The 26,870-nt window shown below is 37.9% G+C and overlaps 1 protein-coding gene across 1 annotated transcript in view; it reads left to right on the plus strand.

The window, feature by feature from the left end:
- SPG11 (SPG11 vesicle trafficking associated, spatacsin) overlaps window positions 1–26,870 on the plus strand; it is an 82,534-nt gene that overhangs the window by 30,860 nt on the left and 24,804 nt on the right. Inside the window, exons 18-30 of the mRNA XM_016211390.2 lie at window positions 391–536; window positions 1,779–1,940; window positions 5,461–5,527; window positions 10,613–10,778; window positions 12,433–12,638; window positions 12,895–13,003; window positions 14,348–14,507; window positions 15,628–15,900; window positions 16,539–16,739; window positions 17,493–17,600; window positions 23,769–23,931; window positions 25,966–26,180; window positions 26,836–26,870. The exon at window positions 26,836–26,870 is cut by the window's right edge and continues 719 nt beyond it. Coding sequence (XP_016066876.2) covers window positions 391–536; window positions 1,779–1,940; window positions 5,461–5,527; window positions 10,613–10,778; window positions 12,433–12,638; window positions 12,895–13,003; window positions 14,348–14,507; window positions 15,628–15,900; window positions 16,539–16,739; window positions 17,493–17,600; window positions 23,769–23,931; window positions 25,966–26,180; window positions 26,836–26,870 — 2,011 coding nt within the window. The remainder of the gene's footprint in view (window positions 1–390; window positions 537–1,778; window positions 1,941–5,460; window positions 5,528–10,612; window positions 10,779–12,432; window positions 12,639–12,894; window positions 13,004–14,347; window positions 14,508–15,627; window positions 15,901–16,538; window positions 16,740–17,492; window positions 17,601–23,768; window positions 23,932–25,965; window positions 26,181–26,835) is intronic.

Here is a 26,870-nt window from a genome sequence, read left to right on the forward strand (position 1 = left end):
TTTAGTGTGCATTTCTTTATTGCTAGTAAATTATATATTTTTATTTGTTGGACATTTACAGCTTCTCTTTGTAAAATGGTTATTTCTTTTGCCTGTTTATCTGTTAGAGTATTGGGGGCATTGTTTTGTATGAGCTCTTTGCTGAAGACATTAATCCTTAGGTTGTCATCTGTTGTTAATTTTCCCCCCTAATTCTTTACTACCTTTCAGTTTCTTAATAGAAGTTTTTATTTTTACATGGACAAATCTTTCTCTTGTGATGCTTTCCTATTGCTTTAAATTTAGAAAGTCCTTCCTACTGTGGATAGAGTTAAAAATTAATTTTCTTTCTCAGAATTATATAATTCTTAATTTATATTAAGGAGAAAAACATACTGTTTTATCTTCCAGATCCTAAACTGATCTTCCAGGCTAGCCTTGCAAATGCTCAAATATTGATTCCCAGCAACCAGGCCAGTGTAAGCAGTATGCTATTGGAAGGACATACTCTCCTGGCCCTTGCTACCACAATGTATGCACCTGGCGGTGTCAGCCAGGTATGGACACCACCTCTACCTATTATGGCAAAATAGGATTGATTTTATATTTAGCAGAAATATCTATGGATTTTCTAGAAATAAGTTGATATTAAAATATAAAACACTTATCAGTGTTTCATTAAAGAGCATAAAACAAGGGTGAATTTTAAAATTTTGTATCATATCCTCTTAAGTTGAAAGGGAACTAGTATGTTGTATAGAGATTATTTTTCCCCTTTATTTGTATTCTAGCGCTCCAGGTTTATTTTCAGGATAGAATCAGGATCTGATTGATGGGAGTAAGTATACTTTAGAACTGTGGCTTGGAAGTTATTTTGTACTATTTGTCCTCCTAGAGAAGTAAAAGGGAAGTCATAATTTTTAGCTTTATAAACTCTTTTGACGACCCAGTGAAATTTGCCCATCTCTGCTTTTAAGAACAAAAACCAAAAAAAATCAGTATGTTTTTGTTGATTTTTTAAAGAGGGAGGAAGGGAAAGGGATAGAAACATCAATGATTGAGAAACATCGATTGGCTGCCTCCTCACCCCGTACTGGAGATTGAGCCCGAAACCCCAGGCATATACCCTGACCAGCAATTGAAACTGTGACCTCTTGGTTCCTGGGTCAACCCTCAACTACTGAGCCATATCAGCTGGGCCCATCTCTGCTGTTTTGAAAGTTATAGTGTGCTTGGTTAGAGGGAACTTAAGAATACTTTTAGACATTTAATCTTCAAAGGTTTCTCTTTTAGATTGTTGCAGTGTATTTTTTTTTTTTGTAGTGTATCTTAACTTATGTGGTATTTATTCCTCTGTTCTCAATCACCTATCAGAAATTAGTCATAGAGTAACATGAGAGCTGAGCAAGAGTCATCTAGTCTAGTAGTTATTTTTCTTTTAAATATTTACTATTTAATATCTATTTTAATATTTAAGTACTTTAAATGTTATAGTAGCAGTCTTTTTTCAAACAACTTTCCCACACAGTTTGAAAATCACTGATCTAGCTGAAATTCCTAATTTTGTAGATGAGGAAATTAAGGCCTGATGTTAAATATCTAGCCCAAGGTCACATAGTAGCTTATCTTAGAACCAGAACAAGAACTATTAGCTTCTGACTCCTTGACCAGTGTTATTTTCACTACCACCTATTCTCTCAAGCTAACCTTGTTTCACAGGTTCTTGTGGGGGAAAAAAAAAAAAAAAAAATTTGGAGAAGAAAAGAACATTACACCATGTTATCTGTCTTTTTATTTAGGTTGTTCAGAGTGACGACAATGAGAACTGTTTGAAGAAAGTAGATCCCCAGCTGCTGAAGATGGCCTTGGCTCCTTATCCCAAGCTGAAAACGGCTCTCTTCCCACAGTACACTGCCCCTAGTGTCCTGCCACCCGATGTTACACTCTACCACCTTATTCAGGTACAGTATTTATTTAGGTGGCTGGCATTTAGGAGTATCAGGGTTCAGCCAGGAAAACAGAAATCACTCTGGGTCTTTCAAGGGGAGAACAGTTAACACAGACACTGACTTACACAGAGTGATAGCAGAATGGAGAAACCAAACATGCGATGGTGACACACCCCAAAAGTGACAAAGAACAAAGCCACCAACACTTCTGAGGCTGCAAGAACACTACAAGAAAGTGATGTTGTTAGTACCCAGAAGCTGGAGCCATCTCTGGGGAGCTAAACTCAAAACTAGACTGCCTAATAGTAGCTGGAAACATAGAGGGTGGGGCTGGAACTTTGGAGGAGATGCCCCAGGAAACAAAGAAGGGGAAAAATATCTTGGTTTCTCCCCTCTTCCCACCTTTAATCTCCCATATTGTCTCTCATGACTAAACCTATCTGGTAGCCAGAGGGGAAGTGGGCTTGGGAAATAGTGTTCTCTGCAATACAGGGAGAGCAGGGGAAATGAGGAAATGGATCTGAGTCCAGATAGTTGACCTGCATACTTTTCTGGTGCTTTCATCAAAAGCCACTCCAATCTGCCACTGATAACTTCTGTCTCTTCTCAGTGAAGAGCACTTTTTATTTGACTCAGTGCTGCTTAACCTTTTCCAGGACAAACACCTGAATGTGAAAGAGCTATGAGCCCTTCTACCCAGAAAAATTAACAAATGCATATAATTTTGCTTATATTTCAAAGGAATTCACAGATTCCTGGAAACCTTTTTGAGGATCCTCAGTTAAAAACCTTCTTTTGCTCATTTCTCATGTCAAAAGGCTTTTCCTTTTTTTCCTCTGGGTACACATATTCCCATAGTGTCTTTAATTCAAAATAAGCTCTATAATCTGATAAAGGTAAAAAATCTTTCTTACTGCAATGTGAAGAATTCTTAGGGTATAGACTGCTGCTACTCAAAAATGTGGTCCCCAGGCAGGAGTCAGTTCATGAATTGCTTGATGCTGAGATGAGATTAGGATCTTGCACCAGAATGTAAGTGTCACTAAGCATACTGCTTACTTCAGCAGGCATTTTTTTTTTTTTTGGTAACAATTTCCACAGGCTTCTTAGCTCCTTGCAGACCAGCACTTTGGGTAGCACTGGTATAAACTTTATATAAGTGGGTTATGTAAAAACATAGTTTCACTACTTAAAGTGGATTCAATTAGCCTAAAACAAACGTGGTTTCAGGTTGTTCTTTGTTCTGTTTTCAACTTGGCTCATGCAATTTTTTGTTCCTGTTATTTCAGGAAAAGTATTCCTTAATAGATCACAAATTCTTCCTTGATTTAAAATCAAAGCTGCTCTTTCCTTAAACATCCAAATCTTGACTGAATAGGTCTGTTTTCTCCTGTGTCCTTCCCACCATGTGTTTATAGTCTTTGCTAAACCTTTGGCCTAGACAGATTTCAAACAGCCACTGCCCCCTGCTCTCAAAACTTTTCTGACTAACTTGACCTTGTTTGCTCTTCTCTTTGTTGTTCATGATTTGCTCATCACATACATTTCTTTAACCCTTTATCTGATTGTTTTACTCTTTACCTTTCCTGACCTGCCTTAGCTCACCTTGTCATGTTTACATGGTAACATTTTCTAGCCTCTTATTCCTCTTGCCTTTTGATTCTAAAAGCATTTCTAAAGCCCATTTTACATTATAATTAATGCTGCTTCTACCAAAAGAGAGTGCACTTTGCAGACATAATTTGAAGTGAAGAGAGTCTTTAAAAGGAACACAGCCTGTTCTATTTTTATTAAAATAGAAAAGTGTCTCATATATCCTTTTTTGTGTTTAGACAAGTTCGAAGAATTTATATCCAGAAAGATAAGATTTCTTAAATTACCCTGGAGAAGGGAAGCAGACTGCCTATGAAGTCCTTTCATATAATTTTGCTTACTTATTTTAGAATCAATTAACTTTTTTTTTTTTTTTTTTTTCCCTTTAAGAGACCTAGGTGGGAGAGGGCTGCTGCCCCTAGGAGGGAAGGGAGGGTCCCTGTTAAGGCATCCCTGAGGCTCTCTCATAGAAGTTAATGAAGAAAAGATGGTTAGCAAACTGTCAGTCTCAGTATTAGTCCTTTTGTGGAGGTTTCTTTAGAATCATTATTTTCCCAGTTGGTTTAGCATCTGATTCACTTAGTTCTAAGAACATTTCACCCTTCTGAAAATGGTTATGTGGCAGTCACTGATTTCAAGAAAATCTTGTCCTATCAGGTAAATTGGGGTAGATTTGATTAGCAGAAATATATATTGTCCCATAACATTCCCTAATTGGAAGGGAACAGGTTCTGATATAAAAACAGGAATTAGTTGATTAGATATCCCTACCATTTGTACAGAAGCTTTACTCAGAGGGAGAAGGCAACTGCTTTGGGTGTGGTTAAGAACAGATAAAGTAGCCCCAATATCTGCAAGGGCTTTAGTAATTTCCTTTCAGTTTCTCCTAAACAGTAAGGAGAAAGGGAAAGGACCTCTCGTAGTCCTTGGAGCAACCCTATGCTTGCTTCTGTTTCTTTTCTCTTTCTAAATCCCATTTCAGTTTTCTATAACCCTTCTTATGGTGACCTGGCTTTCTGCAGTAAAACCAGACTCCTCTATAGGAGTTTCCCAGCAGATCTTACGTAGTAATTCTGTTGTTTGCTCCCAGAAACCAGCAGGTATGATAATTGAAATAGGTCAGAATAGTCAGGATCACATGTTCTAACAGTTAAATTCCTCTGTGAACCCACCAGGGTTCTGGAGAAAGTCGTGGAAATCTTTAGGTAGATTCCTTAATTCTGTACAATCACTGGTTTCCCTCTGCCTGAGACTGGCTTTTCTAAGTGTCCCCTAGGTCAGTAGGGAGCTGTGTAGGGAGCTGAGGTGGAGGAGGTGAGAAGAGAAAGAAGAGGGAGGAGGAAAAGAGAGTAAGTCCGGACAACAAAGTAAAGGGTACAGCGAGTAGTTGGAGAAGAGGGAAAAGTGGGGTCTTGGCATTGAGCAGCTTCAGAAGCCTTCCTTAGTTCAGAGATGGGCTCTAAAAGTTCTTGTTAACTTCCTGTAGAAAAGAGAATTTGCTTGTATTTCCCCTAGAAGCTTCTCATTTCCAATCAAGATAAGTTTCCCATTCATTCAGTTTAATTTTGGAGCCAGCTTTTTCTAATTTTACATGTAAAAAGTTAATTTAGGCATCAAAAGAGTTCCATTTTGGCCTTCTTAAGTTGATATAACTTCTAGTTAAATCTTCCCATTTCTATAAGTACTTGCAAGTAAAGGTTTCCTATTTATTGTGTATCTATAGGAGTATTAATGGGGGCTGAGGGCTGGGAGTTGCAGGCTTTGGAGGCGCTATTTCCCATGTTAATTTTAGTTTTATTTTGGGATCTGCACACAATCTGAACAAATTTCTAGGGATATTGTGTAGTGAGTTGAAGTGCACTGCTTATGGCTTGAGCTCCAAGGGGGCTGTTTAGGTCAATTAACTTATAACTCTGATTTAACTTTTCCTATTTTACAGTCATTATTGCCCTTTGATCCTAGCAGATTGTTTGGCTGGCAGTCTGCCAACACACTGGCTATAGGAGGTAAGTTGTTATGGGTATGTCTTGCTTTGGAAGCATTTCAGCAGTGTTGATCTATAGGAGGAGTTGATTTATGTAAAGCCAGTCCAGTTTTTTTCACTGCTTTCTATTTTAAAAATCAAGGTGTATTCCACTTAATCGAAAACATATTGTACTAGGTCACTAGTGCTGTACTTGCTGGGAACTATAATATGTACTTACCTGCTTAAATTTCTTTTTTTCCAAAAATTCCTTTGTTAGCAGTATAGTATTATAAAGGTTAAGAACATAAGCGTTGGCATTAGATAAATCCTGGCTCTACCATGTAATAGTTGTAAGACCTTGGGCAAGTGATTTAACCTCTCTTCAATTCCCTATAAAACAAATTTAATAACAGTGCCCACCTCACATGTTACATCGAGAATGAAAGGAGACAAGGCATTTAAAAAGCTCTCACAGTGCCATGGTCAGTACCAGATACACGCACATTGCTTTCCTCTCCAGACTAAAAATTTCTGTTTTGGGAGGGGGGGTGTGTGCATGCACACATACCTTTTTAAAAGTTTAATTAACATATATATGCCATTCTTTTTTTTTTTTTAATATGTCTTTATTGATTTCAGAGAGAGGAAGGGAGAGGGAGAGAGAGAGAGATAGAAACATCAATGATGAGAGAGTCATTGATTGGCTGCCTCCTGCATACCCCGTACTGGGGATTGAGCCCGCAACCCGGGCATGTACCCTAACCAGGAATTGAACCACAATCTTTTGGATCATAGGTCCATGCTCAACCACTGAGCCATGCCGGCTGGCCACATATGCCATTTTTATAAATTCTACTTTTTCTTTTCCATTTAGAGTTAGCCTTTAATCTCATGTTACCTGTGGTGCCTCTTCCTAAATTACTCTAAAGTAGGCTTCAGATTCGTACTTAGCACATAATATACAGCCCATAAATATTTATTGACATACATAAAAATGAATTTTCTAATGTGTCAGTTTTATAAGTTCAAATTTCAATATATTAAATTTACCTAGTGTCCAGAGCCCGTTGCATAGGTGTTCAGTAAATATTTGTTGAGTGCTGAATAAAGGGGTGCTTATTGTATTTTCAACTGAAAACACATGTTCTTATCTCAGTGAAGTTAATAGAGAGTAGACAGAATTGTTCCTGTTCTTATGCTTCCAACTTCATCACTTAGCCAGGATCTTGACCTCCCCTCTGGAGATCAAGCGCTCTACTAGGTACACACTAGGGAAACAGGAAATTGAAGACCTGTTCCCTACCTGGTTTTTAGACATTTAAAACATATTTGAACAAATAAAGCACAATGTAAATGAAACAAATATGAAAACAATAATACACATTTATAAAATTGGAGAATCATATTTAGTTAGAATGTTTACTAACTTTTTCACGTTGGTTTTACCACTGCAAGGGGATATAAAGCAGCTACATGATGACTTTGCTTCCAAGGCAGGCCAGGGAAAATTTTCCCTTCAGGTGGAATTTTCTCTTGTACACAGTCTCCAACATTATCCTCCAACTGCCAAAAAATCAGGGTCTTACCTGAATAAAAAACTTAAGTTTACTCATTTGGCACCTGGAAGTACCATATACTTGACATGTACTCAGCAAATATTTAACAGATGAATGAATGGTTTTATATGGAATTATAAGTGACCAAAGTTACTCTGCTCTCACAAAGCCTATAGATAATGCATGTGACAACTTTTTAATCTCAAAGAGGGTGTACTTTTAAGTAATAGCTATTAAGATGACAAGACATCATTAAGGTCTTTGCTTTTTTGTAGGAGCTAAGTCACAATGTAAAAAGTCTTTGTATTTCCATGGGAGGATAAAACTTTATTTCACAAATAAGCTTTGAACTTTGAAAATGAGAACACATACACCGTTTTCCAGAATTGGTTCCTTGACAGTTCAGAATGTTAGATCTCCTTGTTTAAATATTAGGGCTTGACAGAGGTGGTTATTTATACTAACTTCTCACATTCAAGTATCTTCTGACTTTATATTTCTCTAAAAAGAGGGGAGATTTTTTTCATGGGCACAGAGGAACTTTAAACTGAGTCACTCTGCTGGTCTTGAAAAGATGGTACCAACATATAGATAATAAGGTGTTCTGTGTATACAACATGAGAAAACACAGCTAGTGATAACATGAGAGTATAGGAGGGTATTAATATAGAGAAAAAGATGTTCTTAAGGTATTTATTGGAATGGTACAGTGAGTTGGCCTTGGTGAATGGAGGACACATAAATATATTAAGTAGGGATTTTATTGCATAATGAGATGCATGAATGAATTAAAAAGCTTTGCAGATCTTTGGCAGAGATTTTGTAGCTAAAAGGTTATTGCCATCGTGAAGTTAAATATAGAATTAAAGCATCTAAAATTACAAGTTATAACAAGGGACAAAGGTGGTCATTACATAATACTAAAAGGATCAATCCAAAAGGAGGAAATAGCCCTTATAAATATTTATGCACCCAATGTAGGAGCACCTAAATATATAAAAAATTTCTTGGCGGACTTTAAGGGGGAGATTGATAGCAACACAATCATAGTAGGGGCTTTAACACCCCACTGTCAACATTGGACAGATAATCAAGACAAAAAATCAACAGGGAAACAGACCTTAAATGACTCAGTAGACCTAATGGACTTAATTGACATTTAGAGAACATTTAATCCCAAAGCAGCAGAATACACACTCTTCTCAAGTGCACATGGAACATTCTCAAAAAGAGACCACATGTTAGGGCACAAGGCAAGTCTCTACAAATTCAAGATTGAAATCATATCAAGCATCTTCTCAGATCACAGTGCCATGAAACTAGAAATCAACCATTATAAAAAAACTCAAAAATATTCAAATACATGGAAGCTAAATAGCATGCTATTAAACAATGAATGGATTACTAATGAAATCAAGGAAGAAATCAAACACTTCTTGGAAAAAACGAAAATGAACAGACAACTCAAAATCTGTGGGACACAGCGAAAGCAGTCCTAAGAGGAAAGTTCATATCAGTATAGGCCTACCTCAAGAAACAAGAAAAAGCTCTAATGAACCATCTAACACAACAACTAAAAGAACTAGACCAAGAACAGCAAGAAAAGCCCTGAGGAAGTAGAAGGAAGGAAATAAGAAATAGAGGAAGATATAAACAAGTGGAAGAATATACCATGCTCATGGGTTGGAAGAATTAATATCATTAAAATGTCCATACTACCCAAAGCAATTTATAGATTCAATGCAATTCCTATTAAAATACCAACAGCATATTTCACAGATCTAGAACAAACATTTCGAGAATTTATATGGAACCAAAAAAGACCCTGAATAGCTGCAGCCATCTTGAGAAAAAAGAACAGAATGGGAGGGATCACTTGGCCAGACGTCAAACTATACTACAAAGCCATTGTAATCAAAACGGCCTGGTATTGGTTCAACAACAGACATAGATCAATAGAACAGAACAGAGACCCCAGAAATAGACTCACGCCATTATGGTCAGTTAATACTTGACAAAGGAGGCAAGAGTATCCAATGGAGTAAAGACAGTCTCTTCAATAAGTGGTGCTGAAAAAACTGAACAGATACATGAAAAAAAAGAAACTAGACCACCAACTTTCACCATACACAAAAACTCAAAATGGATAAAAGACTTAAATGTAAGTTCCAAAACCATAAAAATCCTGGAAGAAAACATAGGCAGTAAAGTCACAGACATCTCATGTAGTGGAATTTTCACTGATACATCTCCTAGGGCAAGAGAAACAAAAGAAAAAATAAACATATGGGCCTACATCAAACTAAAAAGCTTCTGCACAGCAAAAGAAAGCCTCAGAAACCCCCATAGTCTGGGAAAACATATTTGCCAAAGATGTATCTGATAAGGGGCTAATTTCCAAAGTGTACAAAGAACTCATACTACTCAGCAAGAATACAGACAATCCAATTAAAAAATGGGCAAAGGACCTGAAGAGACACTTCTCCAAGGAGGACACACAGATGGCCAAGAGACATATGAGAAAATGCTCAGTGTTGCTAACAAATTTAATCCACAATGAGGTATCACTTCACACATGTAAGAATGGTTACCATCAACAAATCAACAAATGACATGTGCTGGTGAAGATGTGGAGAAAGGGGAACCCTAGTCCACTGATGGTGGGAATGCAGACTGGTGCAACCACTATGGAAAACAGTATGGAGTTCCCTCAAAAAATTAAAAATGGAACTGCCTTTTGATCCATTGATTCCACTTCTAGGAATATATCCTAAGAATCCTGAAACACTAATCAGAAAGAAAATATGCACCCCTTTGTTCGTAGCAGCACAATTTATAATAGCTAAGATCTGGAAACAGCCCAAGTGCCCATCAGTAGATGAGTGGATAAAAAAGCTGTGGGACATTCACACCATGGAACACTATGCAGCTGTAAAGAAGAAGGATCTCATACCCTTTAGGACAGTATGGATGGACCTGGAGAGTATTATGCTATGTGAAATAAGCCAGGCAGAGAAAGACGAACATCACATGATCTCACTTATATGTGGAATCTAAAGAACTTAATAAACTGATGAACAGAATAGATTCAATCACGTGGAAGCATAGATGAGACTGATGAATGTCAGAGGGATGGAGGTGGGTGGAGGGGGGAGATTAACCAAAGAACTTATATGCTTATATGCACACCCCAGGGACAGGGGAGGGGGGTGGGACGGGGTGGAATGGGTCATTGGGGAGAAAAAGGGAGGGACATCTGTAATATTTTAAACAAAAAATAAAAAATAAAATACCAAAAGAAAATTACAAGTAAGTTCCATGGGAGAAAAGTGCAGTTTATAAGTTTTCATGCAGCTTCTCAAGTACACATTTTTGCATAAAATGAGGGCCATCTCTCTACATTAAAATAAAACTATTACATTTTGGTGGTTCAAAGCGACACACAGTGGTACAAAATGATTATAGCAACCAGTTTTCTTTTACCACTGTAGAGTTAAGCTTTCCATGTGCAGATCTGCAGTAAATTATGGTGAGGTGCAGAGCATTAATATTGCTTCACTTTCCCCCAGATATATCGAGTCATCTCCCACATTTCTCTAGCCCTGACCTGGTTAATAAATATGCCATAGTGGAACGTCTGAATTTTGCTTATTATTTATATCATGGACGGCCATCGTTTGCATTTGGTACTTTTCTGGTCCAGGAATTAACTAAGAGCAAGACACCCAAGCAGCTGTGAGTATCTAAAACATAATTTGTACTGTTAATACAAGGCATATCTGTGTATTTTACCTGTGTATTTTAAAATGTACTAGAAACATATATTAGAGTTAAGAGTGATTATATTTGGATGGTGATTTTTTTTCAATTGTATTTTTCTCTGTGTCCCCAGTTTTTGGAATTTAGTGTGTGTTACTTTTGTTAATAGGAAAAAATATAAAAAGTATATTTTAAAAGATAATATTTTTTAAACTCTTATTTTTAAAAGATCCAGAAGCTTGCCAAATGTTAGCCATTATGCTAAAAAGAGAATTCTATAATGAGATGTGAGTTCTGTATTTAAGATCATTGTTAGGTTTACTTTATTGGTTTGTTTTATAATTAACAAAGTAATGCATTTTTATGGTTAAATACTCAAGTAGCTCAGAAGGGTGAAAAATGAAATATGAAAGGCCCTTACGGGGCTTAATGGGGAGAAAAAGGGAGGACATCTGTAATACTTTCAACAGTAAAGATAAATTTTTTTTAAAAGTCCCTCAGATCCAGCCAGCATGGCTCAGCGGTTGAGCATTGACCTATGATCCAGGAGATCGAGGTTCGATTCCCGGTCAGGGCACATGCCCAGGTTTTGGGCTTGATCCCCAACAGAGGGCGTGCAGGATGCAGCTGATCAATAACTCTCTCATCATTGATGTTTCTATCTCTCTCTCCCTTCCTCTCCCTTCCTCTCTCTGAAATCTACATATATTTTTTAAAAATAAAAAAGTAAAAAGTCCCTCATTCTTCTATCCTCATTGTACATAGCAAATAAACATGGATAATTTCTTGTGTCTTTCCTCAAAAATTTTCTATGCATTCAAAAGTGCATATGAGTCCTTTAAAGTGTATGTGCTTTATGACATCAAACTTTGAGTGGCATTAATTTTCTTGGCAGTTTGTGTACATAAAATTGACAAGATCACAAGTTGGCAGTCTTTTGAAAATTCTACTCCCTGTTCCCTCAGTGAAATTGTAAGCAGAATAATTTGGATTGTGAGTAGGTGTTTTAGGGGAAGGTAAAATATAGGGTGTCCTCCAAAAATGTATATGCACTTTGAATGATTATAAAGTCAGTGTTATTAACATACAATTCATTTTCAAAATTTAAGAGAATCTACAGAAATGAATAATTTTTTTGTCAATACCTGTTTTCCAACTGATGTCCGTTCTGGTCCGGCACTGCTGATAATGTGAAGCAAAGGAATCGCAAACGTTAAGAATAATTTCATTCAGTATTTGTGTGCCCTCAATTCATCAACTGTTGCCAGTTCGTACCATAAACTTCATCTTTTATGTATCCCCATAAAAAAGTCTAGTCTGGCTTCACCCATTATTTCAAATCAGTTAAACCTGAAAAGATGTGAAAATTGAGTTATCAGCTGTTAAAGTGTATATACATCTTTTGGGGACACCCTATATAAGGAAATGGGGGCTATGGAACCAAAAGACAAATAAAAGCTACCAAGAACCTAAATGAATATGTGCAAAGGGCACAAAAAGGGAAGGGAGAGGAAGCCAAAAATCACATGCCTTTGACACTCCATGTATCACTGATGTGATTCCATCTGCTTTTTCTGATGAGGTAACAGTTTTCATGTGCTGATGTGATTTTGCTTCCTTTCTTTTTTAGGATCCAACAAGTAGGCAATGAAGCCTATGCTTTAGGCCTCTCTTCCTTCCACGTACCTTCAGTAGGAGCTGCCTGTGTTTGTTTCTTAGAATTGCTTGGCCTTGACAGCCTCAAGCTCAGAGTTGATATGAAAGTGGCCAATATAATTCTGAACTACAGGTGTGCAATTGAAGATGCTCAATACAGCTTTATCAGAGAGTCTCTAGGTACAGCACCTTTTCTTTCTGTGGCCTGGTTTGTTTAGAGGACATGGGATGAATAAGTCTAAGACATTGAATTGTGAGTGGTTGGGGAGGAAACCGTTTTCTTCCTGTTCCACCCTTTTCCCGCAGCGTTTGTTCTTTAACTCTCTTGGGCCCTTTAATTGGATACTAAAGTGGCCTTGGACCACACTCTTCAAACAGAAATGACTGGTTCCTAACCTTTTTTCTTGACCAAATTTGTTGTTCGTATTTCTTATAGCTGAAAAGCTGTCTAAACTGGCTGTGGGTGACAAGGCAACCACTGAAGAATTGCTTGTTCTCTTAGAGGAAGGTACATGGAACAGCATTCAGCAACAGGAAATAAAGAGGTTTGTGAGTTGCAATCCCAATCTCTTTTCCAGCAAGCTTTATCTTCCCAGTGTGTGTTTGCCTAGTCTTTCTTCCAGCACCTCAGGTGTTTTCACCAGTCCCCCTAGACCTTATTTTCTTACTCATCCAGCATACAGCAGATACTCAGTAAGTGGACAAGGTGTTTTAATCACATCTTACCATCAGTAAAAGGAGGGTGAAGGTAATGATTCCCTCTTAAGAGACAGAGTTTCCAAGAGATGGAGAGGAGCAGTCTTCTCCACTGACCTACTGGTCAGGGAACTCTAGTAAGTATTACATGTTGAAATCATTTCAGAAGATGTGGGATGGATATCAGAAAATTTGGCTGATATCCTTAATTTTTTCTTGCTGATATGTCAGTTGATAATGGAGGTTAAGGTGACCAATCTCCTCACTAAAAGCCCCTCTCCTTATACAGGGTGGGGCAAAAGTAGGTTTATAGTTGTGAGTATGAGAAACAGAGTTTATCCTTGTATTATTTATTAATTATTGTATTATTTTCCATATGAACAACTATAAACCTGCTTTTGCCCCACCCTGTACATTCTTGCTATTCTTCCTCTGTGCTATCCCACTGGGACTGACCCAGCCACCCCAGACTAGACTCTGGGTACTCACCATTCTCCTGTAACTCCTATCACTAACTTTGTTCTCAACAGCTTCCTACTTTTAGCAGGAACAGGTACCCTCCCCTTAGTGAGCAAGTCTAGGCCACTGTTAGGGCTCTGATTCTCTAAAGTGAGTCATGAAAAATAATTGAGCACTGAGAAGATTCCTTGAGTGACTATTTTCTCACTTCTAAAGATTGTGCATAGTTAGTTTGATAGATACTTAGTTGATAAAAGGAATGAATCATACCAGCATGCTAAGAAAGCTATTGTGTGTTATGGGTAAAGAGTCCTTTTTTATTTTTTTTTCAAAACAATCTAATTGCCCCGTTGGGCATGGCTGAGTGGTTGAGCATTGACCTAGGATCCCGGAGATCGCTGTTCAATTCCTGGTCAGGGCACATGCCCAGGTTGCGGGCTCAATCCCCAGTCTGGGGCGTGTAGGAGGCAGCCGATCAGCAAGGACTCTCATCATTGATGTTTCAACTCTCTCCCTCCCTCTCCCTTCCCCTCTCTGAAATCAGAAAAGATATATTTAAAACAACAACAACAACAACAAAACAGTCTAATAAATATTTGATATTTGTTGAAAAGCTTTTTAGAGAATATACTGTAATTAAATTGATTTAATTTTTACTATTTTTTCCATTTAAAACTAAAGCAATATTTATTTTAATAAGTTTTTTTCTCTACCACTCCCACCCCCAATTACAGGTTATCCAGTGAATCTAGCAGCCACTGGGCATTGGTAGTACAGTTCTGCAGGCTCCACAATATGAAACTGAGCACATCTTACCTTAGAGAATGTGCCAAAGCAAATGATTGGTTACAGTTCATTATTCACAGCCAGCTCCATAATTATCACCCAGAAGAGGTAAGCCACTCATTGTTGCCAGTTATTCAAGAAGAGGATATTGGAACACTTCTTAGAGTAAAACTAGTGTTCTTTCACATAGACTATTTTTTTTTAATATGATACTATTATTTTTACTAAAATTTCAGTGGGTTGTCTTCAGACAAAGGACTAGTCATTAGTACTAAAGAGATGAAGGAAGAGCTTTGTGTCTCCAGATTGCAAATGGAAATTCACTCAGAAGCAACAAACAACTTTGCAAAATTATATGGTCACCTCTGACACAGTTCAGGTTGAGAAAGAACAACTTTGCCTGTGCTTGTTTCTAACATTTTCAGCTCCACCTGAAATTGAAACTTGGTTATCTGCCTTGTGCACTGTTGGTGGGATTGCAAATTGATGCAACCACTATGGAAAACAATATGGAGGTTACTCAATTAAAAATATGAACCAGCAATTCCACTTCTGGGTATTTATCCAAAGAAATCCCAAACACTAATTCAAAGTGATATATGCACCCCTATGTTCATTGCAGCATTATTTACGATAGCCAAGATATGGAAGCAACCTAAGTGCCCATCAATAGACAATTGAATAAAGATGATGTGGCACATATATACAATGGTATATTACTCCATAATTATGGCCATAAAAAAAAAGATAAGATCTTGCCATTTTAGACAACATGGATGGACCATGTGGGAATTACGCTAAGTGAAATAAGTCAGACAGAGAAAGACAAATACCATATAATTTCCCTTATACGTGAATCTAAAAAACAAAATAAATGAAACAGAAACAGACTCATAAGACAGAGAACAAACTGAGGGTTGTCGTATGGGAGGGAGGTTGGGAATTGGGTGAAAAAGGTGAAGGGATTAAGAAGTACAAGTTGGTAGTTACAAAATAGTCATGGGGAAGTAAAGCACAGCATAGGGAATATAGTCAATAATATTGTAGTAACTGTGGTGCTAGGTGGGTACTAGACTTATTGGGGGATCACTTTGTAAAGTATATGATTGTTTAACCACTATGCTGTACACCTGAAACTAATATAAAATAATACTGAATGTCAACTATAATTGAAAAATAAATAAAAATAACTTGGTTGTCTGTTTTAATCATCTAATGTGTTTTCCAGGTGAAATCTCTTCTCCAATATTTCAGCCCTGTCCTTCAAGACCACTTAAGGCTAGCTTTTGAGAACTTGCCCTCAGTGTCCAACTCCAGAATGGACAGTGATCACGTCTGCAACAAGTCCCCCCAGGAACTCCAGAAAAACAAAGAAGAGATAAACAATTTCTTTGAAATTCTGCTTCAGTGCTCAGAGGAGCCAAACTCCTGGTGCTGGCTCCTGGCTGAAGCAGTGAAACAACAGGCCCCTATTCTTAGTATCCTAGCATCATGTCACCAGGTGGGGATTGTGAGAAGCCTAAATTAAGGACCCAGAGAGCAATAGAAAAAGTGGGGAGGGACAGGGAAGGCTAATGATCAGAGAAGGTGTGGGGGGAATGATGGTATCGAGGCCTCTAGCATGTGCTTCCAACGTCACTGCAACTTTTTATGCTTCTCTAGCTTAGGATCAAGGCCATCTAGTCCACTTCCTTGTGCCTTGACATATAGTAGCTTAAGTGGTCAGAGCCTTGGTTCCTGGTTGGCAGTCATAGAGAAGGGTGCTTTGGTGGACTCACCACCACTGCCTCTGAGCAGGGAAGACAGATACTCTGCACAGTCCCTTAGTCAGCCGTTCTGTGGAGAGCAGTTGTGTTTTCTTATACTTAGTACCTCCCTGACTTTCACACATATCCTCTCAGCCTTTTTGCCTTTTGACCTACCATACTCTACAGGATGGTTTATAAAAGTCCCTTGGTTCTTCATTAGAGTTAGTTTCACGTTTGAAGGCTTTTCAAGCCATTTTAACTAATTTAGTGAGGTGACTTGTCCTGAATAGGAAGTAGCCATTCATAGTTATAGCAATGCTGGAAACTTCCTCTGTCAGATAATCCATGCCAAGTTGTTATTTTATTTTGAAAAGTTCTTATCCAATGGTAGGATTCCAGTGCTATTCCTTGTCTCTGTGTTTGGATCATCGCTTCTGTGGAGGACAGTGTAGCAGCTGAAGCAATGGGACACATTCAGGACTCAATGGAGGGCCGTACCTGGGATCTTGAGGACCTCTCAGTCATCTGGAGAACATTATTAAGAAGGCAAAAGAGCAAAACTCTCATCAGAGGTTTCCAACTTTTCTTTAAGGTAGTGATAGTCATTTCATTTCTTTCCTGAGTGTAAAAGGGTTACTTTAGAATATGCCACACTGATTTTATCAATTATTCCTGCTCCTGGATTTATTTTTTAGGCAATAACAAATAATGACAATAGAACTACCATGTATTTAACAAAGTGCTTTTTATACATTATTTTAGTCAATTCACACAGTAATCCTATACAAAGATAATACTCTATGAGGATAGTATGAAGTGGTCTTATCCTCATTTTACAGAGTAATAAACCAAGGCTTACAGAACTTAAGTAACATGCCCAAGGTCTCAGAATACTTTAGTAAGCAGTGTACTTTCAGAGCCATACTTTCTAATTCCCAAACTCTTATCCTCTGACTGAAAAGCTCCCACTGAAATGATGGAACTGTATGGACTGAGGCCACAAGCAGCAGTAGGTTGGCAGTTCACTGGAGCCCATTATCCAGGAGTGTATGTAGGCTTCCTAGCACCATCTAGGGGACCATGTCCTGCTCATGTGTGTTGGACCAAGTATAGTATAAACAGAAAATGGACTCTTGAGTAGGTGTACCTGGACAGAGTATCTTTTTCCAAAAGGAAAAAAATATAAATTCAACTCCCTTTTTAACATAGATGACTTAGTTCTACTATTAAGGTGTTATTAATAGTATTTGTTTTTTACTTTAACCTTTTCTTATATTACCATTATTCATGAGAAAATGGTATTAAGTTCAAGATTTTGTAATTTCTTTCAAACTCTTCTTCAAAGGATTCCCCATTACTATTGATGATGGAGATGTATGAACTATGTATGTTCTTCAAGAATTATAAGGAAGCCGAAGCTAAACTACTGGAGTTCCAGAAGAGCCTAGAAACTGTAAGTTAGAATTATATGCTCTTTCTCACTGATCTGAAATTCTTTAGAATGGCCTGTTGTCTGCTAGTAGTCAGAATGTGACAGTAGGTGAATAGCTGTTCTGTGGCATAATTCAAATGAAATCATTTGTATTGTTCCAGAGCTGGTGGTGAGGCAGGTCAGGAGTTGCTATGGCCTTGCTTATAAAACACCTCAATTGCCAGGGATGAGAAAGAGGTTTCATCTAATGTGCTAACTCTGATCAGTATCCTGATGCTGCAGCCGTGCTCAGTGGGAAAGGAATTATTGGTATCTACTATGGATGCTAGAGAAGAGTATGGTGATACATGGGCCATGCTCTACCAATTCAAGATAGCTCCAGCAGCATTGAGTGTAAAGAATGTTTAAGACTTCTTTATTCACTGTGACAGAAAATATCTTTTTTTAAATCAACACTTCTAGTGTTCCCTGTCCAAATGATGCTGAGCCTTGTGGTGAGTTTCAGGCTTTACCTATGAGAAGCTTGTTTCAGGCCTATTTATCATATAGAACTAATTAACCCTATGGGGGGGGGGGTAGTTTATAAGAAAGGAAAGTCCCGCCTGCGGTTTTGGCACTTTTGCCTTCTCTACCATAAAAGAGCTCTATGATAAATGAGAGAAAACTATTTACTGATTCTACCCAACATATCACAGTGGAACCTCAGTATAGACTTTTGCTCTCAATCGCATTGGTCTTAACTATAATAAAGATTATTATTTATTATTTGAAAATACAGAATCAGTTATTTAAATATGCCTTTGGTTTCTAAATCACAGAAAATAGGGACATTAATTTTCTTGGTCTGTTACTCTCCATGGCCGGGGCCCTAGCAGGTATCTTCTTTTTGTAATATTATTTTTTATTGTAGTCAAATATACATAACATTTACCTTCTTAGTCATTTTTAAGAATACAGCTTAGTGGTATTAAATACATTCACAGTATTGTGCAACCATCACCACCATCCCTCTCCATAATAACTTTTCATCTTGTAAAACTGAAACTATACCCTATTCTCCCCTATCCCTAGCCCCTGGCAACCACCATTCTGCTTTCTGTCTATGATTTTTACTACTCTAAGTACCTCATGTAAGTGGGATCATATAGTAGTTGTCTTTTTGTGACTGGCTTATTTTACTTAGCATAATGTCCTCAAAGCTCATCTATATTATAGCATATGCCAGCATTTCCTTCCTTTTTAATGCTGAATAATATTCCATTGCATGTATATACCAGATTTTGCTAGTTCATTCATCCATTGATGGACATTTTAGTGACTACTGCTGTTAAGACATGGTGTACAAATAGTTCTTTGATATCCCACTTTCAGTTCTTTAGGGTGTTTATTCAGAAGTGGAATTGCTGAATGATATGGTAATTATATTTTTAATATTTTGAGGAACCACAGTACTATTTTCCACAGTTACTATACCATTTTACATTCCCACTAACAATACACAAGGGATTCAGTTTTTCTGTAACCTCACCAATACAATACTTGGTTTCTGTTTTTTTGATAGCAGTGTGAGGTGGTGTCTCACTGTAGTTTTGATTTGCATTTCCCTAATGATTAGTGATGTTGAGCATCTTCTCATATGTTTATTGGCCATTTGTACATCTTCTTTGGAGAAATGTCTATTCAAGTCCTTTACCCATTTTTTTTTTATTGACACTATTACAGATGTCCCCCATTTTCTCCCCTTTTACTCCCCTCCACCCAGCCCCTTTTTTGAATTGGGTTGTTTGTTTGTTTTGTTGTTGAGATTTAGGAATTCTCTCTACGTGTTCTGGATATTAATCCCATACCAGATATGTGATTTGCAAATATTTTCTCCCATTGTGTGAGTTGCTGTTTTACTTTTTTGATGGTGTCTTTTTACGCACAAAATTGTTAAATTTTCATGAAGTGCAATTTGTATATTTTTTCTTTTGTTATCTGTGCCTTAGGTATCATTTCCAAGAAATCATTGCCAAATCCAGTGTTGTAAAGCTTTTGCCCTGTATTTTCTTCTAGTTTTATTGTTTTAGATATAGGTTTTTTTGTCCATTTGAAGTTAATTTTTGTATATCTTGTTAGATAAGGGTTCAACTCTTCTTTTTTTCATGTGGATGGATATTCAGTTTTCCCAGCATCATTTGTTGAAGAGGCTACCCTTTCCTCATTGAATCACCTTTGCACCCTTGTAAAAAATCATTTGACCATATATGTCGGGATTTATTTCTAGGCTTTCTATTCTATTAGATTGGCCTATATGTCTGTCTTTATCCCTATACCACACAGTTTTGGTACTGTAGTTTTGTAGTATGTTTTAAAATCGGGAAGTGTGAGTTTTGTTCTTTGTCAAAGTTGTTTTGGCTCTTTGGGGTCCCTGTGAAAACATCATTGGGATTTCAATAGGGATTACATTGAATCTGTAGATTGCTTTGGGTAATATTGACATTTTTAGACATTATTAAGACTTCCAATCTAGCAACATGGGATGTCTTTCCATTTTTTATGTCTCTAATTTCTTTCAGCAGTGTTTTGTAGTTTTCATTGTACAAGTCTTTTACCTCCTTGGTTAAATTAATTTCTGAGTATTTTATTCTTTTTTATGCTATTGGAAATGGAATTGTTTTTGTAATTTCCCTTTCAGATTGTTCATTGTTCATCTATAGAAATGAAACTGGTTTTTGTGTGGTGACTTTTCCTATCCTGTTATTTTGCTTAATTCATTTATTCTAAGTTTTTTTGTGGGAGCTTTAGGGTTTTCTACATATAAAATTCTATTATCTGCAAATAGAAATAATTTTACTTCTTTCTTTCTTATTTGGTTGCCCTTTCCTTCCCTAAACGCTGTGGCTAGAACTTCCAGTACTGTGTGGAAGAGAAGAGGTGAAAGTGGGCATGCTTGCCTTGTTCCTGATCTTAGAGGATTCCTTTTCAGTCTTTCACCATCGAGTATGATGTTCACTGTGGGTTTTTCAAATATGGCTTTATTATATGGAGGTAGTTTCCTTCTATTCCTAGTTTGTTGAGTGTTTTTATCATGAAATGGTGTTGAATTTTGTCAGGTACTTTTTCTGCATTCATTGAGATGACCACGTGGTTTTTTCTTTTGAGAAGGTGTATACATTGATCAATTTTTGTATGTTGAATCATCCTTGCATTCCAGGAATAAATCCCATTTCATAATGGTGTATAATCTTTTTAATACGCTGCTGAATTCAGTTTACTAGTATTTTTTTAAGATTTTAAAAATTGAATTTTAGAGAGAGAAGGGAGAGGGAGAGAAACATCCATCAGTTGCCTCCCATACATGCCCCAACCAGGGATTATGCCCACAACCTAGGTATGTGCCCTGACCTTTTGGTGTATGGGATGATGCTCCAACCAACTGAGCCACCTGGTCAAGGAAATGTCCTAGTTTGTAATGTCTTGGTCCTGAAAGGGGAAAAAGAAAAAAATGAAGGGGAGAGCAAAAGGGTGCCAGCCCTTTAAATCCCTTGGAAGTCTTTTAAGCTGGAGGGGGAGGGCCTTGCAACACTGGGGGAGGTGAAACAAAAATGGCTGCTCACTTCTGTGTCTGCAATGCAGTGGTTAGAAGCAGCAGACAGCAATCAGAGTACAGATCTCTGATATTTGGAAGACAGGGTCTCCCCCCACAAACATACACTCCTGCAAGCTGTGTGCAACTGCTTCAGGAACAGGTGCACAGCTACCTAGGGCTGGGGGATGGGTAACTGCTACTGTGCTAAGGACTGAAATTGACCAAAATTATCACAGTTTACCTCCCAAGTCTTCCTCTGCAAGTCTTCAACAGACTCCAGAGTTCCAAAATAGTTGCATTGGACAGATTCTGCCAGTGTAATTGTTGTCTCCATGGGGAAACAGATTCTCAGTGCTTTCTATTCTGCCATCTTCGCCCCCTCCCCATTTTTAGGGAATTTATTTTTTAGAGTGATTTAGTTCACAGAAAAATTGACAGGCAAGCACAGATATTTCTTTTGTACCCCCTTACCCTTACACAAGCATACCCTCCCCCACTATCAGTGTCACTCACCAGAATGGTTCATTTGTTACCAAGGTGAACCTCCATGGTCACATCATAATCATCCAAAGTCCATAGTTTACTTTAGAGTTCACTCTTGGTGTTGTCCGTTCTTTGGGTATACATTTGGACAACTGTATAATGACATATATCCATCATTATACTATCAAACAGAGTATTTCCAGTGCCCTAAAAATCCCCTGTGTTCTACCTGTTCATCTCTTCTCGTCCCAACCCCTGGCACCCACTGATATTTTTAGCTTCCATAGTTTTGCCTTTTCCAGAATGTTCTATAATTGGAATCATATAGAATGTAGACTTTTCAAATTGGCCTTTCCCTTAGTAATGCAGTTAAGTTTCCTCTAGGTGTTTTCATGGGTTGATAGCTCATTTTTTTTAATGATAAATAATACTACACTTTCTCGACTTACCACAGCCTGTCCATTCACCTATTAAAGGACATCTTGGCTGCTTCCAGGTTTTCGCAATTATGATTAAAGCTGCTCTAAATATCCGTGTGCAGGATTTTGTGTGGATGTAAATTTTCAGTTCCTTTGGGGTAAATACCAAGCAGCCTGATTACTGAATCATATGGTATAAGAGTAGGTTTTGTTTTGTAAGAAGCACCAAACTGTCTTCCAAAGAGGCTGTACCATTTTGCATTTAACAATGAATGAGAGTGTCTCCGTGTTCTTGCCAGCCTCTAGTGTTGTTGGTGGTCCAGATTTTGGCCATTCTAATAGGTATATTGTGATATGTCATTGCTGTTTTAATTTGCATTTCCCTGAGGACATATAATGTTGAGCATCATTTCATATGCTTATTTGCCATCTGGATATCTTCTTTGGTGAGGTACCTGTTAAGGTCTTTGGCCCATTTTTTAATAGGGTTGTTTGTTTTCTTATTGTTTAAAGGGCTCTTCGTATATTTTGGATAACAGTCCTTTAGTGTCTTTTGTAAATATTTTCTCTCAATCTGTGGCTTATCTTCTAATTCTCTTGACATTGTCATGTGCAGAGCAGAAGTTTTTAATTTTAATGAAGTTCACCTTATCAGTTTGAGTTTTATGTTTAGGTCCTCCCAGGTATCTTCTTCTCCTTGCCTGACTTCTCCTGCTCCAGCGTCCTGCAGAGGGGCAGTGCAGCTGCTCCACCCTTGCCTCAACCCTTTATTTTCCTTTAACCAGTTCCACCATCTGCCTGCTGTAGTTTCTCTTCTTAGAGCAACAGAGATGGGTAAACCAGTAAATAAAGATTAAGAAATCATAGTCTAATTCAAACTAATGAGGACTGCTACTTGGGGTCATTTTCATGTTAATATTTTTAGCATTTCATTGAAATGGCATAAATCCAGGCTTCTTAATTGAGAACCTTCTCTAGCAATATTTAAAACTGTGAGCTAACTAGGAGAACCAGCTCGGTAGTGTTAAGCAAGTTTTTCTAAGAGGTCTTTCTTCATATGTGAATTTCAAATCTTCTGGACTCAGAGGCAGGCCTGTATTCTCTGAAGAAGCTCTTAAGTGAAACATATCTGCTTAATTTCACAACTCACAGGGCTGTTTGTAGTCAGTAATGAGGCTATTTGCATCAGTTCACTCCAAAGTAGTCTTGAGTCTCTTTCCCATCTTTGACTTTCATATGCACAGTTCTTTATCCCAAGATGCCCCACAAAGAGGCAAACTACACAGCTGCCAAGGAGGGCTTATTTTTGCCACTCTTCTGAGCCACACTGCCATAGAAAGGACCTGAAGAAGTGTCCCCCTTTGTGATAAGAGATGACTTTTGATGGCACCTTGGTTTTCTTAGATATCCCCACATTTGGAGGGTTTTTTTGCTTTTCGTTTTGTTTTTTTTAAATATGTTTTTATTGATTTCAAAGAGAGGAAGGGAGAGGGAAAGAGAGATAGAAACATCAATGATGAGAGAGAATCATCCATCGGCTGCCTCCTGAATGCCCCCTGCTGGCTATCAAACCCACAGCCCAGGCATGTGCCCTGACCTGAAATCGAACTGTGACCTCCAGGTTTATGGGTCGATGCTCAACCACTGAGCCATGCCGGCCAGGCTTGATTTGTTGTTCCTGTGAAACCACTTTCCCTGACTCTCTTTTTTTTATAGCTTGAAACAGCAGCCATAAAGGTCCACGCTGCCATCCCTGTTCTATGGCTGAAGGAGCAGGTGTGTTTCCTTTTGAAGCTTATGCTGCAGCAGTGCAGGACCCAGTATGAGCTGGGGAAGCTTTTACAGCTGTTTGTTGGAACAGAGCATCTCTTCTCTGATGGTAAGACAGTCCTTACAGTTAAGCTGCTGTTAATAAGTTAGCTTTCTTAATCTTGAAAATATATTAGAAGGGCATTCAGGAAATTAAAATGCATATGATATATATAACATTACATTTAAAGTCCATAACAGCATATGAGGAAGAGGTTATGAAACTTCAATCATGGTTAAAGCATTCAAAATAAAGTACACTAGGATATAAAATAAACAATAGAACTATCTACTCATTCTAAGCAGTTGTCAAATAGCCACATTTACTCCCTGGCTAGCCTCTACATTACCCTGTTACTGTCATTCTTTTCTTTGACAGGTAACCTTAACATACCATCACTGCCCAGGGTCACAGACTTGTTTCAGGAATGCCTAATTCATTTTGAAGGTCTCAGACAAATTGCACTTAATTTTTGCAGGCATTTCCAGACATTGGTAGTCTCTAAACTTGTTGCTATTGAATGAAACCGATATTGCCTTACCTTCTTCCTACTTGTTTGTTAATTTCAAGTTTTTGTTGAATGATAATGTTATTCTTTCACACTAGATTCTCTACTAGGGTTATTTTATCACATTTAAACTCACATACGTTCAGCTGAAGAGCTGAGTTGCACAGAACAGAGAATGCTGGGCTCAGTGCCATTGTTGTAGGCCGGGAGAAAAGAGGTCTGTTTGCTAAATGTAAGGTATAAAAGATGACTATGTAGACCAAAGAGTAGGTCCTTTTCACATATCAGTGTTTTCATTGATCTTTAGTAATTTTAATTTTTTTCAGAAATGAATTTCCTGTTTTCTTGCCAAAGTTACTCTGTCCTTGAAAAATTGCAAGGATGTCTAGATTGCTAACATTACTATAATGCTTTTATTCATATAATTTAGTTCTATTTTTGTGTGTGTGTGTGTGTGTGTGTGTACCATGTATGTTTTTTGTTAATCCTCACCCAAGGATATTTTTTTCATTGAATTGTAGAGAGAGTGGAAGGAAGAAAGGAAGGAGGAGCAATAAAGAGAGATAGAGATAGAGATAGAAAGAGACAGGGAGAGAGAAACAATGTGAAAGAGACATATCAATTGGTTGCCTCCTGCACGCGCCCAGACCAGGGATTGAACCTGTAACCCAGGTACGTGCCCTTGTCCAGAATTGAACCTTCAACCCTTCAGTGCATAGGCTGAAGCTCTAACCACTGAGAAACACTGGCCATGGCTGTTGTTTTTTTATAAACCTATGTTTTATATGATGCCAGCAAAGAAACTCAGCATGCTCACACTGGTGGTTATTGTGGAAGATGTCTCACTGTCTCTGGTACTACCTAAATCACACCACAGCCCAGCAGGTGACATTGGGAATAGGCTCCTATAGAATGGTTTCCATGCTCTTCCTTTATGGGAGGGCACACATAGGATGGATTCTCACAGACTATTTGGGAGTCGGAGCAAACCCAGACACATAAGTTCTTGGCTGAGAATTCCTAATGTTATTGATGATAAAAATTTCCCAGGGACATCAGGAAGAGCTCAACTGCATCTCACTGGGTTAAGGAGATAGATATCCAGAGGAGCGAGAGATGCTCCATTCTGAATACAGTGTGCTACTGGCCAGCTGCAGTTTCAGCTGCCCTGCGGGTTCTGTGTCTTAATCTACATGACACTCGCATTGAATGAACAAGTGAACAATCATAAAAACAAATTTGTTCAAGGTAGGAAAAAAGTCCAGAAAGGAAAGGGACTAACCTGCATGAATGGGCAAATCTTCCCAAGATTGATGAGTTGCTACTACATAGTAGACCACCAACCTCTGCCCTGTGTTTAAAGCCAGATGTGTGGATTGAGTCCATGTGCCAACCTCTAATATGTCTTACTATAAAGGAGCTGCCTATGGCTTCCTCTGCTCAGCAACCAAACTAGAAAAAGAGGTTTTTGTCTTTCCTTTAACCACATTATTAATTTAAATACACATACTTCCCCTCCTGATATATAGTGACTCTTGAAATGCCGTGGTGGCGTTTTATTGATGAATGTTTATATCCTCTTCTCTTTGGCACAGGTCCAGATGTAAAGAAGCTGTGTGTCCTTAGCCAAATTTTGAAGCATACATCCATAGCCATTAACCATGTAATTATTACCAGCTATAGCCTTGAGAATTTTCAGCATGAATGTAAATCTATTTTGGAAAAACTGGAGAGAAGTGGACAGTTTGCTTTGGCTAGGAGGGTAGCAGAATTAGCTGAGTTACCTGTGGACAACTTGGTTATTGAAGAGGTGAGGTCACATAAGTCTTTTAAGTTATTTAAAATCTTAGCTTTTTGAACCAGCATTAAACCAAGAATCAAATGAGAATGTGTAATTTATAGATGAGGCTTTTTTACTTTTGATACACATTAATTTCAGAAATGGATGAGCCTAGAATTCCCCTTTTTGAAGAGTGTATACTTTATTATTATTATTAAATATGTTTTTATTTATTTTAGGGAGATAGAAAGGCAGAGGGAGAGAGAGAGAAACATCGATGTGAGAAACATTGATCAGTTGCCTCCCACACACACCCAGCCAGGTATTGAACTCACAACCTGGGTATGTACCCTGACTGGGAATCGAACCAGCAACCTTTTATGCATGGGACAACACTCAACCAACTGAGCCACACCGGCCAGGGTGAAGAATGTATGCTTTAAATGTAAGGTTAGCTAATAGGATATGCTACAACTATTTTCCTTTGAATAGAATTAATTAAAAGGTGGCTTCTCCTTGAACCCCATTCAATTAGATAAATTTAGAATTGTTTTCCATACCTTAACTTTCCAGATAAAATACCAGGAACATCTGTAGCCATGCCCCATGTTCTCTGACTTGGTTTTTAAAAGTATGGTATAATTAGGGAACAGTAGCATTTACAAAACTTTGTTAAATTTCACAGATAACACAGGAAATGCAGACCTTAAAACACATTGA

This window comes from Miniopterus natalensis, chromosome 1 (assembly GCF_054644295.1).
Source record: "Miniopterus natalensis isolate mMinNat1 chromosome 1, mMinNat1.hap1, whole genome shotgun sequence".
NCBI classification, from domain to species: Eukaryota; Metazoa; Chordata; class Mammalia; order Chiroptera; family Miniopteridae; genus Miniopterus; species Miniopterus natalensis.